We start from the raw sequence: 22237 nt of genomic DNA on the forward strand, positions 1-22237 counted from the left end.
AGGCCAAAGGAAATGCCAAAGAGTTCTTTCACTACATGGTAAGGAAAAAAAAGTAAATTTAATGAATGCCGATGGTAAGGAAGTGAGAAAAGCAGATACACCATTGATTGCTTTGTGAAGTGTATTATCCAGATGGAGATAATGCTACTATTACGTACTACGTTATCATACACAACCCATTTTTCATCTCCTGTAATCATTGCTTCAAAAATGGGTCGTTTTCTTGGCAACGTCACAGCGAATCACAGATGGATATGCGAGCAGTCATACTGGCCTCAGTCAATTCATGTGGCACCCAAACATCGAGTTTTGAAACATATCCCAGCTTGTGCAAATGGTTTTCAATGCTTGTATGGAATATGTTCAGTACTGCAGCAATCTCCCGCACTTTTTGTGATGGATTTTTGTCAACGATATTCTTCAACCTCGGCTGGGCGACCGCCGCATCACTGAGTCAAAATATCCAGAACGGAATTTGGCAAACTGCTTTTGGCATATGCGTTCTGTTAAGGCACCATCCCCATATACGCTGCATATTTTTTTTTATGGGCCTCTGCAGCTCGTTTGCCATTTTTAAAATAAAAAAGCAAAATATGCCGGTCATGTACGTTATTTCCTTCCATTTCTAAAAATATGTTACACACATGCAACTGAAGTAGGCTGAATGAAAATTCACTGAAAGGTAATGTCGCCTTTCAACTGTGCAATAGCACTGTGCAGTAGCGCAACAATAGCGTCAGGCGAAGTGGCATAAACTTGTACTAACACATAAACCGAACGAACTTATTTGCCAACCCAATATAATACAATTTTAGAGTGAATACAATTTAAGGAATTCATCTTGCAGTTATTAATCTATAAAGAGTATGTAATTGAGTTGTTTCAAAAACAACTCTAATAATGAGTGACACTAAATTATGAACTTACCATCTATTTGTTGGCCCTGTAGAAAAACTTCCTGGGCTTCACTATACTCTTCAAGATAATAGCAAGCAATGCTGAAAATAATTGTCAAAATTTTATTTAAAAAAAAAATTAAAGTAAAATAAATTAACATTTATAAAACACGAAGCGGTACATCCTCTAAATTTTTAAGAAAATTCTGTACATGATCTAAAAATGAAGTAAACATGGCCAATCTAATAAATATCAGTAAATGAAAATTTTCAATTCCACTAATTACCTTCAAAGCAGCTCTTTCCAACTTTCTGAACTATTATGGATTTTCTCTCAAGAAATTTAAAAGGGCTTACACACTTTTTTGATATCTAATATGAACTAAAGTGGTTTTTTAAGGTAATATTTTATTTTAATAATAGAAAGAAGTCTGTATCATATTCAAAACATGTAGTGGGTGTTTCTAGTCCAAATTAACTTTAAGATCTCTTGCAAATCTCAGCAATGAGAAAGAGTTTTATTCCTCCTACAAAAAGTTTAGTCACATCATTTCCATAAATGTGGTTTAACTTTGAAATTTTTGTTAAAAAGTTCCATTAAAACTGGGGTAGCAATTTTCTATTTCAGACATTTTAATTTTTATAATGGATGTGGTAAATACTAACTGAATCAAAACAACTTCTGATCAGAAATTAAGCATATAGGAACCTATTCTAAAATTTTCTGAAGGACTAAATCAGAAAGAGATTGAATGTATTCCTCAGTATGATGGTGCAAGATACTCTATGTTCAATGTTTTATCAATAAATTAAACAGTTGGAGTAGACAGGAATCTGATATGGTATTTCTATACTGAGACTTGTACTTAAAAAGGATTATTAAGAACATTTCAAGATGCACACAAGATGACTCAAAATATTATATATTTACAAATATTCAATAATTTGAAATTTCACTGCGAAGAAAACCTATATCTGCACTGTATAACTAAAAGTAAAAACTATACCATAGCAAGAATGAAAATTTTAAAGATCATTATCAAAAGGAAAGGTTGACATGTTGCCAGTCTGGGAGTGAGTGGAAAGTATCTCTGCTATATAACAGGCTGTATATAATCAAGCTCACCCACATGCACAATATCTGCAATAGGTTACTAACTTTCTTGGATTTGGATGCTAAAACTAAGACTGGAATGAAAAGGTACATGTGCAAAAGAAATAAGACAGGACAACTTCATTCATTCATTGAAACTAGCATCAAAATAAATTCTGATCTGCAAAATAGTTTGCAGATCAAGATTTATGGTTGTATAAGTTGATATTCTGGATGATTTGGTGAATGTTGTGTAAAGTTCGTCAAATGATACAGAAGAATGGAGTTTGTGTCATCAGCCAAACTGGGTATTGCTGTAGAGAAGAAAGAATAGGTTTAAGGACAGAGTTTTGCAGAATACCAGCATTAGTTTCAAAGGGAGTATGCAGAACCATCCACCATCATATGTAATGGCAATCACAGGGAAAGTTTGCAACCTAGTTACAGAAGTCAAACTGTGTGATGGAAGCTTACTCAACATACATTTTGTCACATATCAAAGAAAATCCCCTGCTGATAAACAGTGGCAGAATACATACTGACAATTGCTAGTTGAGCAGCTCCAATTTAATGTACAAATGAGTTAACTATTTTCTTCATTACTTTTGGAAGAACTGGAAGGGAGAGAAATTGGATGATAAATTAACACATATCTGCTCATATTTGGTCAAGAGTAGATATGGACTAATTTCCAAGCTGCATAATAGATACCATCAGAATAGTAGAGAATAAAAATGCATCATAAAACAGGCATCAAATCTATGGTATAAAACCTTCAAAAGAATCATAGAAAAGGAAACACAGAAAGAACAGAAAATTTTTTGGTGTCCAATTCGGAGAAGATTCTTCATATTTCTTGATGGCAAAAAAATCAAACGAACACCGAATGCTGCATGTTTGAAATGATAGCCAGGAGACTCGATACTATTCTAGAGAAGTCATAAGATTGATGGTTCTATTACATTGTTACTCATGGAAAAAATGTTGAAAAAAGTTATGACCCACAGTTTTGGCAAAGACCACATTACCATTGGTCATGATGCAAGTTACCTGTTTTTTGGATGGTAGTAGCTATGTGTGTGTCATTACACAGAAGAAGAAGAAATCAGCACTAGAGATTGTAATGTAAACTGCCTAGCAGACAACATCCAGAGTATACTTATAAAAAAACATTAGTAAGAAAGAGATCAAGTGTGTCTAGAGACTAGTTAGGGTTATCTTCTATTCTGGTAAACATGTGAACAATCTGTATAAAACTGGTGATAGCAAATGCCACAGCAACTCTATTTGCTGGATTAATGTAGTTGGAGTTGCAATTTTTAACATCTCCAAGGAAGGCAACTTCACTATTAGAAAGTTGGACTGAATTAAATCAACATTTAAAGAAAGGAAATTAAAAGGTTCAGAATGATTGGTGGCATTAGGAGAGTGAAACAACAAATAAATTTGATAGAATGAAACAGAGATTTTTTAGCAAAAGAAGACAAAAAGTACAAAATTTGGGAAATTGAGATAACAGTACTCAAAAGAAGCTGAAATCTGAGTTTCTATTAAGGAAAAGTTTTGCAATGGAGATAGAAATAAATATTGTTGAGAAAAACTGACTGCATATATTTGTGTAGTGAATCCAGAAGTTTTAAGGTATGATTACTTCTGCATGTAATCCATTTCTCTTTGATTGACATTTCATGGCTATTGTTCAAGGTGAGTTGAATGTCAAGCAAAGAGAAATGGATTGCATGCAGAAAGTGGCACACCTTATTCTTTATTAAGCAGTATACATGGTAAACTACTTCTAGCTTTTCTATAAACTGTGGGCTTGGCAATACCCCGCTCCCCTCCCCAACACTAACTAGACTCCAAGGCACACTAAATCTCCAAAACAGTTTTTTTCTGATGTGATGGTTTAATGCTTGCTGGTTTGAGATTATATCCATGGCTATTAACATGTTCACTACATGAAGGCATAGGTGAAGCTTGACATATAGCATAACATGTGCAATTTTAAATATCAGAGTTTGTCTTCTTTTTAGATTTAACCCTAGATGCTGCAATCAAAATAAATCTAAAATATATTATTGTGAAATAAATATGCCATTAGCAAACATGCCATTAGCATATCAGCTGACCTTAATCTCTCATGGGAGGGGAAAAAAAAAACATTTTATATTAATCAAAGTGGGTGAAACAGCAATCTGCAATATTTGTTTATTTACTGAAGAATATTTTTTAATGAGTAATTTTATATATAAAACTGCAATACTGATGTCAATTACATGCCAAACTAAGAAAAGCAAGCATGACAAGCAACTTACAGTCACTTTTCAAGAGGTTTATTCAGGATATAAGAATATAAAATACATACAGTCAATTTCCAGTATAGCAAATCATAAGGACTCACAGCAAGAGTTTGTTAGAGTGGAGAGTCCATAAATTTCCTTTATGGATATTCACAATAGGACTACTATACGGTTTTGGTGAGGACTTTTTTTTTTTTTTTTTTTTTTTTTTTCCCAGTAGCTAATTAGAGTGGGAAAGTTTGATATAACAATATATGCTGAGCTGACAGTATCAAATATCACTATCATATTTTATTTTATTTTTTGAAGGGAGTATAAAATGCTATGAAGTCCAACAGAATTAAGACTTCATTACTAACATTAACTTTTCCAAAACTAGTCTCAAGTCCAGTGTGAAAAGGAGGAAGGAGAGTCATAGCTGGAAGTCTAACTCTTCCTTGCTGCAACTTTTTAATGCAGCAAGAATGCTAGGGCAATGGCTCAATCCATGCATTCTTGATCATTAAAAAAGAACTGAAATTAAGAAAAACAGAATTAAAATTTTGACTAAATAAAATGCAATATACACAAAAAAAAAGGCAAGATCATGAGCTTAGTTAGGAGGTATGAGACCTTTTACAAACCTCTGACGGCCAGAAACTGGAGTGAAATGTAGTAGAGAATGGAAGTGGTGATAAAATGCAATACCATTATATTCCTGGTAATGCTGTATATTGTCCATTCTAGTGCTTTGCAAATTACATGCTTTAACCTAAAAGAACTGAAATCATTCATATACTAGATTTAGGCCTTCATATATAATGTGCACTTTGAAGGATGCCTTATTAAAAAAATTAAAATAAAAAATCATATTCCTGTGATTTATTTAAGGAAAATTCACTTTTGGAACTGGATAAGTGGGGGCAATCACTATCAAATAAATTTCATTATAATGGATCAAAAATAAACATTTTGGTTATAAAGGAAGCTTACCCTTTCCTCAAGAGAGTTGTTGAAGTCTTGCAGCCTAAGTTTAGAGCAGTCTGTGCATCACATTTTGCCTCTAAAAGAAACATTTCTTTTAATTAAAATATATATATATATATATACACAACTGCTTGTATAATGCTATTATATAGGATCACAAATAATACTTCAATTATATAGAGGGCATCACAAACTATGGTTTGATGGTATAATATTTTAGTTACACTAATTATATAGTATACTAGGGGGCTCTTCCCCTTGATGCCTACGACCCCCCCCCCCTATGTTCCAGACTGGTAGGCCGGTTCTCCTTCCTTGAATTCTGATGACTCGACACTCAGGGACTACCCTGAGTGTCAAGTCTTCAAGGGGGGGGGGCCTCTCTGCCTGACTTAATACAGAGGAGAGCAATTAGACTAATAAATGACCCATCCCTCACCAACTTGCTCCCCCCACTTTCACATAGACGCTTAATCTCTGTAATCTGTATATTCTATAAATACTTTCAGGGGAAAAGTTCATCTGAAACAGCATCAATAATTCCCCCACCCTGTATTAAGCCCATTGGAACACGTACAACTGCCGCCCAACATCCTTTTACAGTACACCTCGAAACCCACAGAACAAATTTCTTCTCCTCTTTCATCCCTGCTACTGCAGTACTGTGGAACAGTGTTCTCCCTGACGTATTTCTCAAGGAATACAATATACAGGCGTTCAAATCAAATGTAAACAAGTTTCTCCTTTCACAACCCATATACGGTACTAACGTACTATAGGTTGACCAGCCAACCTCCTGTATGTGGGCCTAACATAAAAAAAAAAAAAAAAAAAAAATACAACTCATTCCTTCAAAAAACATAAAAGGAAAGAGAAAAGTATACAAATAACTCACCTTCAAATGAAAAAGTCCATATAATGATTCCTCTCTTCACAATGAGAATTGAACATGGGCCTTTAAAGCAATATACCATCGTTTATCCAATTTACAGGTTACAAAATACCACGCAAAATCCTGAATAAAAGACTTAGAAATAATACAAACAATCTACTCTCAGGAGAACAAAATGGTTTCAGACATGGAAGATCATGTATAGCCAATATTTATGTGTTAAAACAAATTATTCAAAAAAAAAAAAAAGAAAAGAAAAAAAAAAAAAGAGATGAGAATTTAAATTTAGAAATTACATCATCTGGCTTTCATAGAATTACTTAGTGCTTTGTGCCTCTCACAGTTATCACTGTGTTCTAATGATGCTGGATAGAAAACCAGCAAAATATTAGCGAGTTTAATGAATGTATTTTTTTCCCCCTCTTGGTGTTGGTTATACTGTTAAGCATTATTATAAATTGCTTTGAGAGAATAAACTTGCAATTTCTGAAGGCAACTAACTAGCTGTTGATTACATTTGCTTTTAAAGATAAGCATTAACAACATTAAATTAAAACTAACATTTCTTAATCGTTGGATTATACAACATTTAGAAGGAAACTAAGGCAAAAATCGACAAATAATCAGTTAAGCCCAGATAACTATTTTCAAGTATGTTAAATCTCAGTTTTATTACTGATTTGTTGCAAAGTGATCCACATTAATTTTTACCAAGTTCAAGTCTGCCTGGTTGGCCAAGTGAATAGCTTATACACTCTCCAACTAAACAGGCTGTAGTTTCTAATCCAATTATGGACATGGATGGGAAAGTTTAGATGATAAATGGTTTTCATCGCCCAGTGTAAGACCATTGCTCTGCTTATTGAAGGCCTTATATCTTATTATATGCTTATTATTACAGTAACTTTACAAAGTTAAGTTCTATGTTTTGGTCTCCAGAGCAGGTTCCTGGATCATTTAATCCTTAGCCCACCCATAGTATATACATTTATAACTTTTCATAGGTTTCATAGGAGTATTGCTGCCTCAAAAGTATACCTAGTTGGAGGAAATGCCAACTATACCTCTTATGTCGTACTGCCCTGCTCTTTGGAGGTGTGAAATGACTACTGTTATGTTTCATTTCTAAATTTTAGTTATCCCTCTTTCTTCCTCCATACAATATAGATGGTCTTGCTGAGTATACACACACTGTTATTGAGATAAGGAGCCAGTAGCTTGTCCATTTGAGGGTACAACAATAAAGCAGTTTGGTAGGCTGGCCACCAGCTAATACATGGGACTGAATCTGATTGTAACACACTGTTGGAGGCATCTCAATCAGTTGGCAATAATCTTGTTGCCGCTTACTCTGCCAGGTCACCCTCTAGGCATGACTTGGCAAGAGGGTGTGTGCAGGGAGCACTGTCTGAGGTCACACTTGGATTGAAATCTGGATACTCCCTGCATGAGAGTTATACGCACAATTCATTCATCTGAGCTATACAACTCTGCTCTTTTAAAGTTTCCTATATCAACTCCACCATGAAAGACAGTTATACAAATATTAGTATAACTGCAGATGTAAAAAAAAAAAATCTCCCACAAAAATAACAAAAAATATGAAAAATACAACAAAAATATAAAAAAATAAAAATATACAAAAAACTCCAAAATAACACTAAGATTTCTTCCAATAAAAAACCCTTCCACATTCATTTTCCCCGATATTCAATGCCTCAATACAAACACTGATATGTACTACCACTTACAGACATCAAAACCTGATCTGCTATTTCTAACTGAAACCCAATGACTACAGCCTACCTCAATGATTCCAACTGCAACTAACATGATGAAGTCTGCAAAAAAAAAAAAAAAAAGAGGAACATGTGCTTTTGTTAAATCAGATATACCTTGCTTTTTGTAAGGGATATTTGAAATCCCTGCTTTTCAATCTGCTCTAGCTGAAGATTTATTCCTTACCTCATAATTTATAGCTTTCATTTGCTGCTCACCTAATTCTGATGACCATGCTGCCCTTTTTGACTACTTATCCTAAAAGTTGATATCATACAATATACGAGGGTGGTCTGAAAAGATCTCTGCCTCAACCATAGATGGAAGCTCTATCAGCAAGATTCCTTTCTTTCTTTTTTTTTTTTGTTTCTAAGTTAGTACATTTGTCATAAGCATCCATGTGAAATTACAAGTCATTCTATCAAGTAGTTTGTTTTATGCAGCTGTCTGAAGCAAAAACGTTGCTTGTATTCCTTGAAATGGATAAATTGAGTATCGTGTGGTTAAAATTCTTTGTTAAAGAAGGTTTAATGCCAAAAGTAATTCATTCAAAGTTCATAAAAGTTTATGAGCACTATTCTCCTTCATTTTCGACAATAAAGAAATGGGCTGCCGAGTTCAAATGTGGCTATACCAGCCTTAAAGATGATCCATGTGAAGGACGTCCAAAAAGTGTACAGCACCACAAATCATTGATCAAGTGCACGATATGGTATTCGATGAACGGCGAGTCAAAGTGCGTGAAATTGCTGAGACTATAGGTATTTCAAAAGAACATGTAGGATATATTCTGCATGAAGAATTGCGAATGAAAAAAAACCTTTGCACAAGATGGGTGCCGCGCTTGCTCACAGCAGATCAAAAACGCACTCGCATGAAAATCTCTGAACAGTGCTTGGAGCGTTTTAACAAGCATAAAATTGATTTTGTGTGTCTATTTATTACTATGAATGAGACTTCGATTCACCATTACACACCATGATTCAAACAGCAGTCAAAACAGTGGACAGAAGCCGGTTGTTCAGTGCCAAAGAAGACAAAGTTGGTTCCATTAGCAGGTAAGCTCATGGCTTCAGTGTTTTGGGAGGCTAAACGCATTTTGTTTATTAATTTTCTTGAAAAGGGTAAAACAATAACTGGGGAATATTATTCCGATCTTTTGACCAGACTAGACGAAAAAATTCGTGAGAGAAGACCCAATTTGCAGAAGAAGAAGAAATCATTTCATCAGGACAATGCACCCGCCTACAAAGGGATTTACACTATGAATTGTTGTAACAGCCACCCTATTCTCCAGATTTGGCTCCCTCTGACTTTATCTCTTCCCAAAACTAAAACTCTTCCTCGTTGGTCAATGTTTTTCTTCGAATCAAGAGGTGACTGCAGCTGTAGAGGGGGGTATTTTGCAGATCTTACTGAGAACCACTACAGGGATGGGATAATGGCGTTGGAATTAATGTTTTAAGGGAGATTATTTGAAATATAAAAATAATTTTTAAATTATAAATTCGTTTTTTCATTGTTAGGCCGAGAACTTTTCAGACCACCCTCATAATTACCAAACTGTGAGACAGTCTTCCTAGAGACCAAGTTAATAAAACAAATTGGTTTCCCTTTTTCCAACTACAGAGATCAGGACAGAAAGAAAACCAACTTGCCATTGGTCATACTCTACCAGAAACAGTTACCCTACCAACCATAGTACCAGACAATCTTGATTATTCCTCCAATGCTTTGGATGTCAACCAGTTATCCCTCCCAATATACTGTGGATGTCTGCTTTCCTTTTGGCAACTCTGTTATTTTCATGTCTCCTTTTCTACAGATCATTCTCCTCCCAGCTAAATCTGGTTCTCAAAAAAGTGCCCCTACAGTCCAAGATAAAAAATGCAGCCTACATTCAATTGCTTAAATAAAAAAAATCTAGCTTCTCATTCAGCTTAAATTGGGGCTTCTGACTTAATGTCCAACCTTCACATGGTATACCCTTTAGTAGGCATCCACTGGGTACTGAATGAATGAGGATGGGCTGACAATTTGGGACTTTTCTGACCAAACTGCCACAAATTTGGCTTAAATCACAAATAAATACACATGATAGTACAGCAAAACTTCACAAACTTAACTGTGCGTATGGTCCAATAGAAGGTTCTCTTAACGAAAAAGAAGAACACATATCACTGTGTGACATATGATGCCAAGATCCCTAGCCTCAGTTTCTTGTAGCATAACTCCACTAATATAATATGCTGCTGGAAATCTCATCATGCCAAAGTGCATAACTTTACACTTTCTAACATTAAACTGACAGCCATTTTTGTTTGCTCAAATTTCCAGTCTATTCAAATCATTTTGTAAGTGCTTGATATCAGTAGCATATCAGATTCACAACCACCATGTGTTGATATCTGTTTGTCAACCATCTACTAATCCAAGTCAAGAGTTTATATTTGGATTCCATATTCTTCAGTTTATGTAACAACCTTTTATGTGGTATCCTATCAAATGCCTTAGCAAAATCCAACATTATCATAGTGTATCCATTCCCTTTATCCAACTTGGCCGTAACATTGTTACAAAATATCCTCAACCTCAAAACACAGGTTACTGGCATTAGTGAAACATGGCTGACAGAAGATGACACAGCTAGTGGGATTGAATGTGAGGGGTACGGTGTGTTCAGGAGTGACAGGGAGAATAAAATGGGGGAATGAGTGTTATTGATGATAGCTGATGAGCTACAGCCAAGGAGAATAGAAGTAGAACTGCAGGATAGAGAAAAGAGCACATCTGAGGCTATTTGGTGTGAGATTGAAACTAGCAGAACAAAATATACAGTTGGGTGCTGCTATAGACCAGGTGATGGAATAGATGGTGGAGAAGTATGCATAAGCAAATAGAAGAAATGAGTGGAAGGAGGGTAATTATTATGGAAGATTTCAATGATGGTAACATTGATTGGAAGGAGGAGAGGACACATGGGAGGAATGAATTGGATTTTATGTGGTTATTAAGGGATAACTATCTGCGACAGCATGTAATGGAAAATACTAGGGGTCAGAGAGTGCTTGATCTAGTAATTGCATCTGAGAATTTGGTTGTATAACGAATATGACCACGTTGCCACCAATTGGTAAGAGTGATCATAAGGTCTTGACTTGGGAGGTGGCTAGAGGTGTGGAATTTACAATTAAGACAGGGTACATGTGGGATTATCAGGCTGGTAAGTATGACAAGCTTAGGAGTTTGATTGGTTCAATGCCATGGCATGTACAACTGCAAGGGCTAGATGTTGATAGTGCATGGGAGGCGGTTAAGAAGTGTTTACACGAAGCAATGGCTGACTGTATACCTAGAGTTCGAATAATAAATCAAGTAGAGGTTAAATGGATGAATAACACCATTAAGCCTGAGCTGCAAAAAAAGAAACAACTATGGAGGGAATTTAAGGAGAAAGGTGACCGGCAGGCACATGAACGGTATAAAGCGCAAGCCAGAAGGGTAACAAGTGTGGTAAGAAAAACAAAAAAGGATTATGAAAGAACATTGGCCATGCAGGCTAAAAAGAATCCAAAACAGTTTTTTTGATATGTTGCAAGTAAAAGAAAAATATATGGCAGAATGATTTTAAAGAATGCCAATGGTAGGGAGGTAACCAAATCAGTTGATATAGTTGAATTACTGAGCGAGCACTTTGCAAGAATATATCATCCAGGTGGTGACATTGCAGGAATGAATGAACCAACTGTGGGATTGGATGGTATCCAGCCCATGTCGTACGTGAAGCGGCTAAAGAATTGTCAATACCCTTGACCATTTTGTTTAATTTGAGTCTCGGGTCAGGGTTAGTCCCGAAGGGGTGGAAAGAGTGGAAAATGGTTCCACTGCATAAAGGAGGTTCCAAGACTGCTGCTGTAAATTACCGACTGATTACCATATCAGGAATCGTTGTCAAGGTCTTGGAGAAATTAGTCAAGAGAAGAATACAGGAGTGGATAGATGAAAATGGGATACTGTATGGGGAACAACATGATTTTGTGACAGGTAGATCATGCCTCAGTAACTTGCTCATATTTTATAACACAGTGACGGCTGAACTGGATAAAGGTAATGGGTTTACAGTGATTCTACTGGACCTTGCCAAGGCTTTTGACAGGATACCACATGGAACTCTAATAAGTAAACTGGAGCAGATGGAGATGGATATAGAGTTGGTGAGATGGATAGGAGGGTGGTTGATGGAGAGATACCAGAGAGTGGTTTATTCAGGAGTTGAGTCCAAAAGACGGCTTGTGACTAGTGGTGTGCTGCAGGGTTCTGTTCTTGGACAACTACTATTCAGTTTGTTCATTAACGATATAGGAAAGGATCTGAGAGAAAGTGTTCACTTGTTTGCTGATGATGTAAAGTTGGGTAGAGCAATTGTGAGTGCACAGGATGTCAAAATTTTAGAAGATGATTTGGATAGTTTGGAGGACTGGGCTAAGGAAAATGGATATCAATTTAATGTGGCTAAGTATAAGATTATGCATTTTGGGGCAAAAAGATTAGCAGCAGTATATCACATTGGTGGAACCGTACTCCAGGAGATTGATGAGGCTAGGGATTTGGGAGTGCTGGTGGATAGGGAGTTGAAGTTTAGGGGACACATCGCAAAAGTGGCTAAATCAGCTTATCAAATCACTTTTCTTCTGAAAAATACTTTAACAAGCAGAGACAAACAAGTTATTGTTCCTCTGTATCGAGCCTTGATAAGACCCCATCTAGACTACTGTGACCAGATATGGGCACCAGGGTTTCTTCTTGTTGGGGAGGAGGTGGAGAGGATCCAGAGAAGAGTGACCAAGATGATAGCAGGTCTGTGGAATGAACCTTATGAGAACAGGTTGAAGATTTGTGGGTTGTAAAAATTGGTTGATAGGCAGAAAAGGGGTGATATGATTGAGACATTCCAATTACTGAAGGGTTTCTGTAAGATTAATTCAGAAGATATTTTTGAGAATAGGACTGGTGGTGGGAGGACAAGGGGCCATACATGGAAGCTGGGCAAGAACGTGGTTAGCACGGGTGTTAGAGCTAGGTTTTTTACTTGGAGAGTGATGAATGAGTGGAATAAGCTGCCAGAGTCTGTTGTGGGTGCTATGACCGTGAATGAGTCCAAGGCAAGGTATGATAGATACTGTGTAAATGTCGAATAGTTGTTCTTGACATGATGTTAGGGCCTCCCTTGATGAGTCTGTCGACTCCTTGGAGTTGCCTGAAATAATAATAATAATAAAAAAAATATGAGCAAATTGCTAAAACATGACCTTCCTTTAGTAAACCCATGTTGTTCCCTACAGAGTATAGACTGCTTGTCTACCCATTTCTGTATGCAAGTTCTTACCAACTTCTCTAAAATCTTCACTACCACACCAGAGATACTACTAAGTCGGTAGTTAGACAAAACAGTTTTTGCACCACCCTTGTACAATGAAACTATCATACATTCCTTCATTCCTGAACATCTTTCCTGAGCTGTGACTCAAGTTATATTAACATGTGAAAGGTGTAGCCAATTCAGTTGAACATTCCTTTAGCATATGTGATGATATTCCATTTGTCTCTATTAACAAATTCTTATCCAGACATCTTTAAACATTCTTCTTCTTCCACATTTATTCTTTCTTTTGCTTGTGGCATAACAATAAAATTCTTTTTGTGTTGCTTTTAGCCTGCATAGCCAATTTCTTTTCATACTCCAACTTAACTTTCTGCACAATACTAGTTATTTTGTTTTGGCCTGCACTTTATACATAACTCCTCTCACTTATTCTCATGATATTCTTTCCACATTATCTTCTTGTGGATCTCTTGCTTAATAAGTTGCACAGCTGTTTCACTCTCAACCTATTTATTTTTAGAACACTAGGGATTTATTCAGATACTGCCTCATTTAACCACTTTTTCAAAGATTCCTATGTACTGTTGACATTTCTCCCATTCGGTACCTGATACCATGGGACCAAAGACAGTATTCTCCTAAGTTGATAATTTCCAGCTTTGTAGTTCATTTTGTAACCTGCTCTAACGGGAACATCAATATAATTAGATACTTCCCAAGAAAGCACTACATAACCACTGTCACAAACTGGCCACAAAATAGTCATATTCTTAACAGAGACCCCTTATGACACTATGAACAAATCTAACACTCTTGGAGCTAGAGTTCCTTCTTTCACATGCTGCTTGAGAAAATTATCCCTCAATTTGATAAATTCCTCTTCATTCTTCTCGTGAGATTTCTCTTCTATCCAATCAAGGTTTGGATAATTAAAGTCACCCACAATGATCACTCATTGAGTACCCATAAGGCTAATTCTTCGTCTCCTGTTTGACAGGTTGTAGCAACACTCAACCATATATTTCATTCTGTTAGCTTTCACTTCACACTGGGTAGCTTCAAACTCACTGCTACATGGGACATTGTTACCATCATTGTTTTCTTGCTAACTGGACTTAAGTCGTCTGATGTCATTAGTAGTAACTCCCACTTCACCTCCCATCTCTTCTGTCATTCTTAAAATAGTGCACCCATGATACTCAGTGCTAGTTTCCATATCTGATTCTGATAACCAGGTTTCACTAATGCCAAATCTTAATTGATCATATTTTCAGATAGTTATCACAATTGTCTTACATTTCATACTTGGATGTAGATTACTTATAGAAAATATTTGACATTTATCTTATAAGTAAATAATCCATCTCCACAAAAAGTTTGCTCTATTCTAAGATATAAACACACACTGAAATAAATTCATCTAATGCATTTTATTTCCACAGAATGTAGGCAGAGCTCCTTTAGCAAGTTTCTGAAGATGGGCAGCTGGTCTCTGCCTTTCAGCCACTGCTGAAAAGGATATCAGTAAAACAAGGCTTTCCAGAGAGAGAGAGAGAATTACAACTGACATCTCTAGGCAAATATTATGGAAACGTTTGGCAAATTTAAGTGGTTGCTCTTGATATCTCCAAGGTTTTGACTGGATATGGCACAAAGGTCTATTAAATAAGCTTTCATCATTTGGTTAGTCTTGTGACTTTTGCAACTCGGTTGGCTGCTTTCTGATTGGACACGTTATATATAATGGTGGTTAGTTCATTATTTTTAACTATGCAACTAATGCTGAGTTCTGCAGGCTCTGTTTTCTCTCACCAACCCTATTCCTACTATATATCAATGATCTATTCCAGTTGACTGTTAATTCAATATACAGTTTTGCTGATCATAGAACACAAAACTACTCAACTTGACATACCTTGTAGTATATAAATCACAACCCTCAGAGCAACCTCTACTATATTATCCTAAATCCTGATCTCCAAAATATTCTTCCATGGAGTTTGGTTAACTTTGTTAATCTTAACACTTGCAAAACACTGTACTGCATTCTAATATTTAGGCTTATGTGCTGGTTTAAACTCTTACGGTTTAATGAATGAATACAGCACAGAGGAACAATAAAATACAAATTTATTGGATCATATATTTTGTCTTTATCACAGAGAAAAAAATATATGATCATGGATATATTGTCAGGGATACAACATCAAAATTCCAAAAATGCACACAAAAACACACAGAACAATAACTGAAAAAAAAATTAGACTAAAAGCCTAAAGTCCTATTTGGAGCACAAACTATTGGTGTTGTTGGCTAGTCTTGGCTGTTGGATGGGAGGCCTAAGAATTAGTTTCCCAAACTTTGTAAATTTAACAACCATATTTATTAAGATTAGGTTGGTTTGCCAAATCTGCTGCTGCTTCTAAGAAAATTCTTTCAAGTTCATATTTGTTGCGATGAAGCATAATATATTAAGTTTTTCTATTTTCCCATTTGATTCTGTGCAAGATATCCAAAGTATGATCAGCTAGACGAGAATGACCATAGTTGCAGTGGCAGATCTCCCGGTTTGACCATAATAAAATAATTTGCAAGAAAAAGGAACCTAGTCAAGACCTGGAACAGAGAGAAGAAGTGGATCCTTAGGAGAGCTGATAAGGGGAGCCAATTTCTGATGCGGTTTGAAAGCCGTACAAAGATTGTATCTTTTTTCAGCATTCTAGGTAAAACAGTACATGGTGTCCAAACATAAGGACGAATTCTATTTCTGAAGATTGTTCAAATTCAGATGAATCAGCTTGTGGCAATTTGTATAACTGATGACCTCGCGTAGAAAGAAAGTATACATTCAAATTCAGGATAAAAGGCTGCACTAAGTGAATTGTGTTTGAAAGAGGCTCTTTTCATGAAGAAATCAACTTAGATTCAATATATCAATGATTTTTCATTTTATATATCAAATGATATTCACCAGTTGATTGCATATGCAGTGCATAATTTTGCTGAGAGTTCAGAGGATTCTTGTATAAAAAATTAAATATTCTCTATAATGTTCTTCAGTGGGATTTGACAACCCTACAACTTCAGTGCTTGCAAAACTCAATTCTGCAAGTAGTGAACAAATTAATTTGAACAATCACATTTTAAACAAAAATTTTTCCAGAAAATAAGTACAAAAATTAAACTCCAACTTTACCTAACAATTTATCTGTGCTCCTCTGCTCCTAATAAGTTCATTAATTTGCTTAGGCATGGCCTCTACCAACGTAGAACACATTTTTCTTATTTCTGCATCTCGAAACCATATTTTTACAATGTATTAATTGTATTAAGTTATCCTTTGTGTCACAATTTAATTTTCCAAGTCTCTTTTCCACTATGGCCCACAAATTTTCTATTGGGTTAATGTCAGGAGAGTTACTTGGCTACTGAAGCAATTGGATGTTGTGATTTTTGAGGAACTCTTTCACTTTTTTTTTTTTTTTTTTCTTTGTCTATCTGGATCTGTGGCATCACTCTTTTCTCCAATATTTTTATTCATCACTTTTCATCATAACGTCAACAGGCACAAGTGATCCTAGACCGTCATGTGTAAAACAGAATCTTTTCAGCTACAGCAGACAATCTTAGATTCATTTTGCTTTTCCTACCTAGTAAACAATCTTGAATAAGTGTTTCCTTTTTTTGCCCACATTTTCCTTCTCTGTCAGGAGAAAAAAGGTACCCATCTCCTTAAATCTCTTTAAAATCATATTACCAGTATCCAAATCAACACCACACTCATTGGCAATTTGTCTGAGTCATGGATGCGTGCTGAGAAAGAGTACAGGGTGTTCGGGATAAATTTGACAGTTTCGTAAGGAAAAAGAAAATCTTCTTTGTATCTATTAAATTTAATGAATTGACAAAAAAACATTACAGGCAGAGTTAATTACAATACTATCAACAAGATTTACTCAAAATAACCACCATTAGCATTGATCACAGCTTCAATTCTGCTTCGGAACCTCGAACAAGCTGATGCTACAGTCTCCCTGGGAAGGGCCGCAAAAACTGTTTTAATTTTATCCATTAACTGGGCTTTTGTATTACTGGAAGTGCGATTGGTGTCTTTTTCAACTGCGCCCCATACAAAATAATCCATGGGGTTAAGGTCTGGGGAGTTTGGAGGCCAAACATTTGGACTGGTGAAGTCGTAGAAATTTTCAGACAACCATTTTTGACTTTTCCCAGAGGTGTGGCAAGGGGCCGAATCCTGCTGCCATACATACGGCCTACCATTGGCTACCCTTGTTATCCAGGGCTTGACTACAGTTAGCAACTCCACGAACAAAGCCCGAATTCCAATGCCAGTGTTCTTCAACACCTGTTCCTGCAGATTTGCGAGGAATTCTGCTGTACGAACGCAATCAGATCGTCTGCTAGGGATCTTTCTTCTTGCTACATCCTCGTAGTCACCATTGCAAGTCTCTAGTTCATGCCTGATTGTTTTTACTGTATTCAGGGAGCATTGGGCAGCAGTCGTAATATCCTTATTTTGATGGCGGGCACGAATCATCATGATACAAGTTATTCTCTTCCATGATTCAGGTGGGTTCCAGCTATCCATCCTTTCTGACATCTTGTATATGAATGAAGAAGGGTCCAAACTTTTAAATGAAGAGAAGTGTGTGTTAATACATGTAACTTACGTAAAAATATAATTAATTATAAATATGTCAAATTTATCCCGAACACCCTGTATATATTTCTGAACACTTTCTTAGGGATGTATCCATTTTATAGCTATACAAAATGAATACACTGCAATGCCAACTTGTTTACACTAATAATCAGCAATACAGAAAATGATATTAGAAAACTTAAACTGCTGGCTCTAGTCTTCCATAAAAACTCTGTCCCATCTCATCATTAAAGACAAAAATTAAGACTATATTATATAACCAGCAGATCCATCTTGTATGGTTCTAAACTTAGACAATAAGCACCAAAAAAAAAAACTACAGATCTAATTAACTCCTTTGGAACTACATGTCTCAGACTGATCCTTGGATACACTTTGATGCTGTGCTTAATCTGACTAAGCAAGAACCACTTGTCAATATAGTCAAAAAACTACAACTCAGACATCCTGAAGTCTCCCCTTTTTGGAATCCCTCATCTTGTACAAACCAGACAAACCAGGTGCAAACTTGACTTGTCTGTTTGCTTACTTGGGAAATGGAGTAAAACCAGGTTTAAAATAGCTTGGTATCTTTAACATTTATTATACCCAAGGTAAAATAATTTCTACATTTATATCTCCTCCTGAGATTTTTATTTAATAAGGTAAAAACACCTTATGGTAACTTGTTCTTGTAAAATACTTATAAGCTCTGTATTACTAAAATCTTGGTATTTCTAGCCTGGCTCCCACTGATGAGATCTCTATAAAGGTCGAAACCAGTCTGGGTAGTGGCCTCTTGCCTTTAATACAAAGCATCATACATCTCCTCCAGGAGATGGGCTTTGCATTAAGGGTAAATATTAAGATTAGTGATCAGAGCTTATTCTACTTTTACCATGAGTTGCCTTGGTCTTGCACTACGTGCAGGGTCAGCTAGACTTGCAACACTTGCAGGCGCAAACTTGACTTGCTTGTCTGTTTGCTTACTTGGGAAATGGAGTAAAACCAGTTTATTATACCCAAGGTAAAATAATTTCTACATTTAATTTTTAATATAAATCACTTTTCCCTTTCCACATTGTATCATATTGAGAATAAACTATGATGATGATGAACACTATTAATGAACATCGTAGAGACAGTTAAAACACAAAGCACACAACTAAAATAGTGAATTAAAACCAAAATTATTGTGAATTGAAACAAAAACAACACCAAATACATAGACCTGACAAAAATTTGGCTTGTTCAGATTCATTTGTTCGTTACTGTATCTTACTTTTTGTTAAGGGGAGAAACAAAAGATCAGTCTAATTTCCAACGGCATCTTGTAAAGAGATTGGTCTTCTTAAGATAATTCTCCTTAGTATAAATATGTTTGTTATAAATAAGCATTGCCTTTGAACATCTATAAAATTATCCTTGTTAAATAATGTTTCCCTAAACTATTGACTCTTAATTCTTTTCTCTGTTTTAAATGGAATTTAAATAACTCCTTGGTATCTCAGATTTTAATTACTCGAGTGCTCTTTAAATTAATTTTATAAGCAAATAGTAAAGATATTAGACAAATTAATGGATATTGTTAATACCAAAAACTAAGATAACAAATTTAAAGAATTTGTTTTTCTTATTGTAAAAAATAAATAAAGTATTTCATATCTTATTATTCAGCTTTACATGTATATAGCATGACAATTTATTTACATCAATTCATCTGGTTTCAATGCACCGACTATACTTCCCCTGAAGAAGTTAGTAATGGCTAAGTAGATTTAAAAAGAAAAAATAATGTCATTGCCAATATTCTATCAAACAGTTTGTCTTAGAAATAATATGCACTCTAATCACTCAAATGGCCATAATAAATTGTGATATATATTATCATGCTTAGCAATTTTTTTTTTCTTCAAAATATGTAATTATTCATTATTATATGATTATTAGGAAAGACCTTAGAGCAGTGGTTCTTAACCAGCGAACTGGTTACAAGTGTTCTGCCAGTGAAAGATGTTACATGACACAGTTCTGAATGCAATTGGCTACTCTGAATAAAAATGTGGAGGGAATTATTTCCATTATAACAGAACAATTAACAACATTGGAAGAAAAGATTAAGTTACTTTCCTTCCTTAAATACACACAATTATGACTGGATACGAAATCCAGTTGGCACAATTAATACATCAAGTTGTGAAATTGCATTACAAAAAGAACAATTAGGAACAAGAAGACTCTAAAAATGAAATTCTCTGAAATAACTCTTGAGGAATTTTGTATTTTCATCCAAGCTGAATACCCAGCTCTCTCTTCACAAGACCATACTGAACATTTTGTTACACTTTTCAACATCATATTTGTGTGAGCTTGGTTTCTCAATAATAACCAATATTGACTCAATAATAACTAATATAAAAACTAAAAAGCATGAAAGACTTACTAATATTAGACAAACAGATAATGGTAAGCTATATCACATATTAGACCTGATATTGCTGAAACTTGCAAAAGCCAACAAGCTCAAGTATCACATTAAAATAAGTTCCATTTTTATAAAAGGAAAATCCATGCATATGTTTCCCCTTCCTTTTTCTTGTAGAGAGGCTTATATGCTGGTTAGACACGATAACTAATAATTAAGGAATTGACAGCATAGATTAGAAATATAAATTAAATAAACTTTAATATATACTTTCCGATATTTCGGCAAACGTCACGTTGCCATCTTCTTGGGAACTTAATACAAAGACAAGTGCATGCAAGTACTACATAACAGCAAATGAGAACAGAAGCTAGGAAGCTACCGTTTTCCTAAAGTCCTGATGGTACCCCCTGGTGGTCTATATTGGTAGTTCTTGGCCTTTGTGCTGAAGTTCTTGTGATAAATGTTTCCCAAATTTGGGGCAGTCTCATGCATCCAAATTTGTTGAGGTTTGGCATGTTCCTAAGGGCTGAGGCTGATTCCATGAATAGTCTTTCATATTTGAACTTGCTGCGGTGTATTACTGTGGCTTTCTTCCATCTTATTCTGTGGTGAGTATCCAGAGCATGGTCTGCAAGCCCAGAATGGCTGTGCTGGTGAAATTGGATGTCATCCTTGTATTCTGAGATTCTGATATTTGCTGTCCTGCCTGTTTGGTCAAAGTAGGATAATTTACAGCTGCAAGGGACCTGATATACCAACCACTTCCCTTAGACCAGGAAGGTCTAAGGGAAGTGGTTGGTCTTTAGTGGAGCGGATAAGGGATGCCAATTTTCTATATGGTCTGTAACAAGTGGTCAAGTCATGTTTTTTTAAAATTTTGTTGATTTTTTCCGAGGTGCCTCGGATGTAGGAAATGATGATGGATTTAGAGTAATCTTTTTTGTGAAGGAAGGGGTGGGGAAGGTGGGTTGTGGATAACTGGTTTAAGTATTTTTTGGATTCTTTTGGGGGGTAGCTGTTGGCTGAGAAAGTGTCATGGATGTGATTTAGTTCGGTGGTTAGGGCTTGATCATTTGAACAGATTATTTTTGCCCTGTTGAATAGTGTCTTAATAACTCCATATTGTTGTGAGGGGGGTGAAGGGATTGTTGGTCAATGTATCTGCTGTATGGGTGGGTTTTCTATAAACTGAGAAAACCAAGGTTCCATCAGGTTGGCGGGTGACTAGTGCGTCTTGGAAGGGGAGGTTAGTGTTTTTCTCTTTTTCCAGGGTGAACTTGATTCTAGGGCGTTCGTTGTTTAAGTGTGTTAAGAAGGAGAGGAGTGAATCTGGGCCATGTGGCCAAATAGAGAACACATTATCAACAAAGCGAAGCCATATGGTAGGTTTTTGTGGGGCTGAGTTTAAGGCTTTCTCTTCAAAAGCCTCCATAAAGAAGTTGGCCAAGGGTGGGGAAAGTGGTGAACCCATGGCTGTCCCCTCTGTTTGTAGAATTTTTCCTGCCAAACGAAATAGCCTGAGTTCATTGTAAACTGAAATAGGGCTGAGATATCGGGAGGAAATTTAGCTTGGATTAGCTCTAAGGTTTCTTTGAGAGGGACATTCGTGAATAAGGAGGAGATGTCAAAACTGACCATTATGTTGTAGTGCAAGGTTTTCTATACTGGCTTTGAAGTGGGCTGAGTGTTTTTTATAGTCAACTGAGACCATAGCGTACAACTAAAAATAAAACATTTCAACTAGTATGAATGGTTTCTAATAACAATCACCATGGTATTTTTTTTAATCCAATAATTAAGTTTTACATCACAAAATATTGTATATATAACTGCAATT

The 22237-nt window shown here is 35.8% G+C and overlaps 1 protein-coding gene across 1 annotated transcript in view; it reads right to left on the reverse strand.

Annotated features, from left to right (window-relative positions):
* The window catches only part of Sgt1 (suppressor of G2 allele of skp1), a 153546-nt gene that overhangs the window by 91068 nt on the left and 40241 nt on the right, over positions 1 to 22237 (reverse strand). The window contains exons 4-5 of the mRNA XM_090402953.1: positions 5262 to 5331; positions 928 to 998 (exon numbers count right to left, since the gene is read on the reverse strand). Coding sequence (XP_090259079.1) covers positions 928 to 998; positions 5262 to 5331 — 141 coding nt within the window. The remainder of the gene's footprint in view (positions 1 to 927; positions 999 to 5261; positions 5332 to 22237) is intronic.

This window comes from Typopeltis vanoorti, chromosome 13 (assembly GCF_054136105.1).
Source record: "Typopeltis vanoorti isolate ZY-2024b chromosome 13, IOZ_Tvanoo_1.0, whole genome shotgun sequence".
Classification (NCBI taxonomy): domain Eukaryota; kingdom Metazoa; phylum Arthropoda; class Arachnida; order Uropygi; family Thelyphonidae; genus Typopeltis; species Typopeltis vanoorti.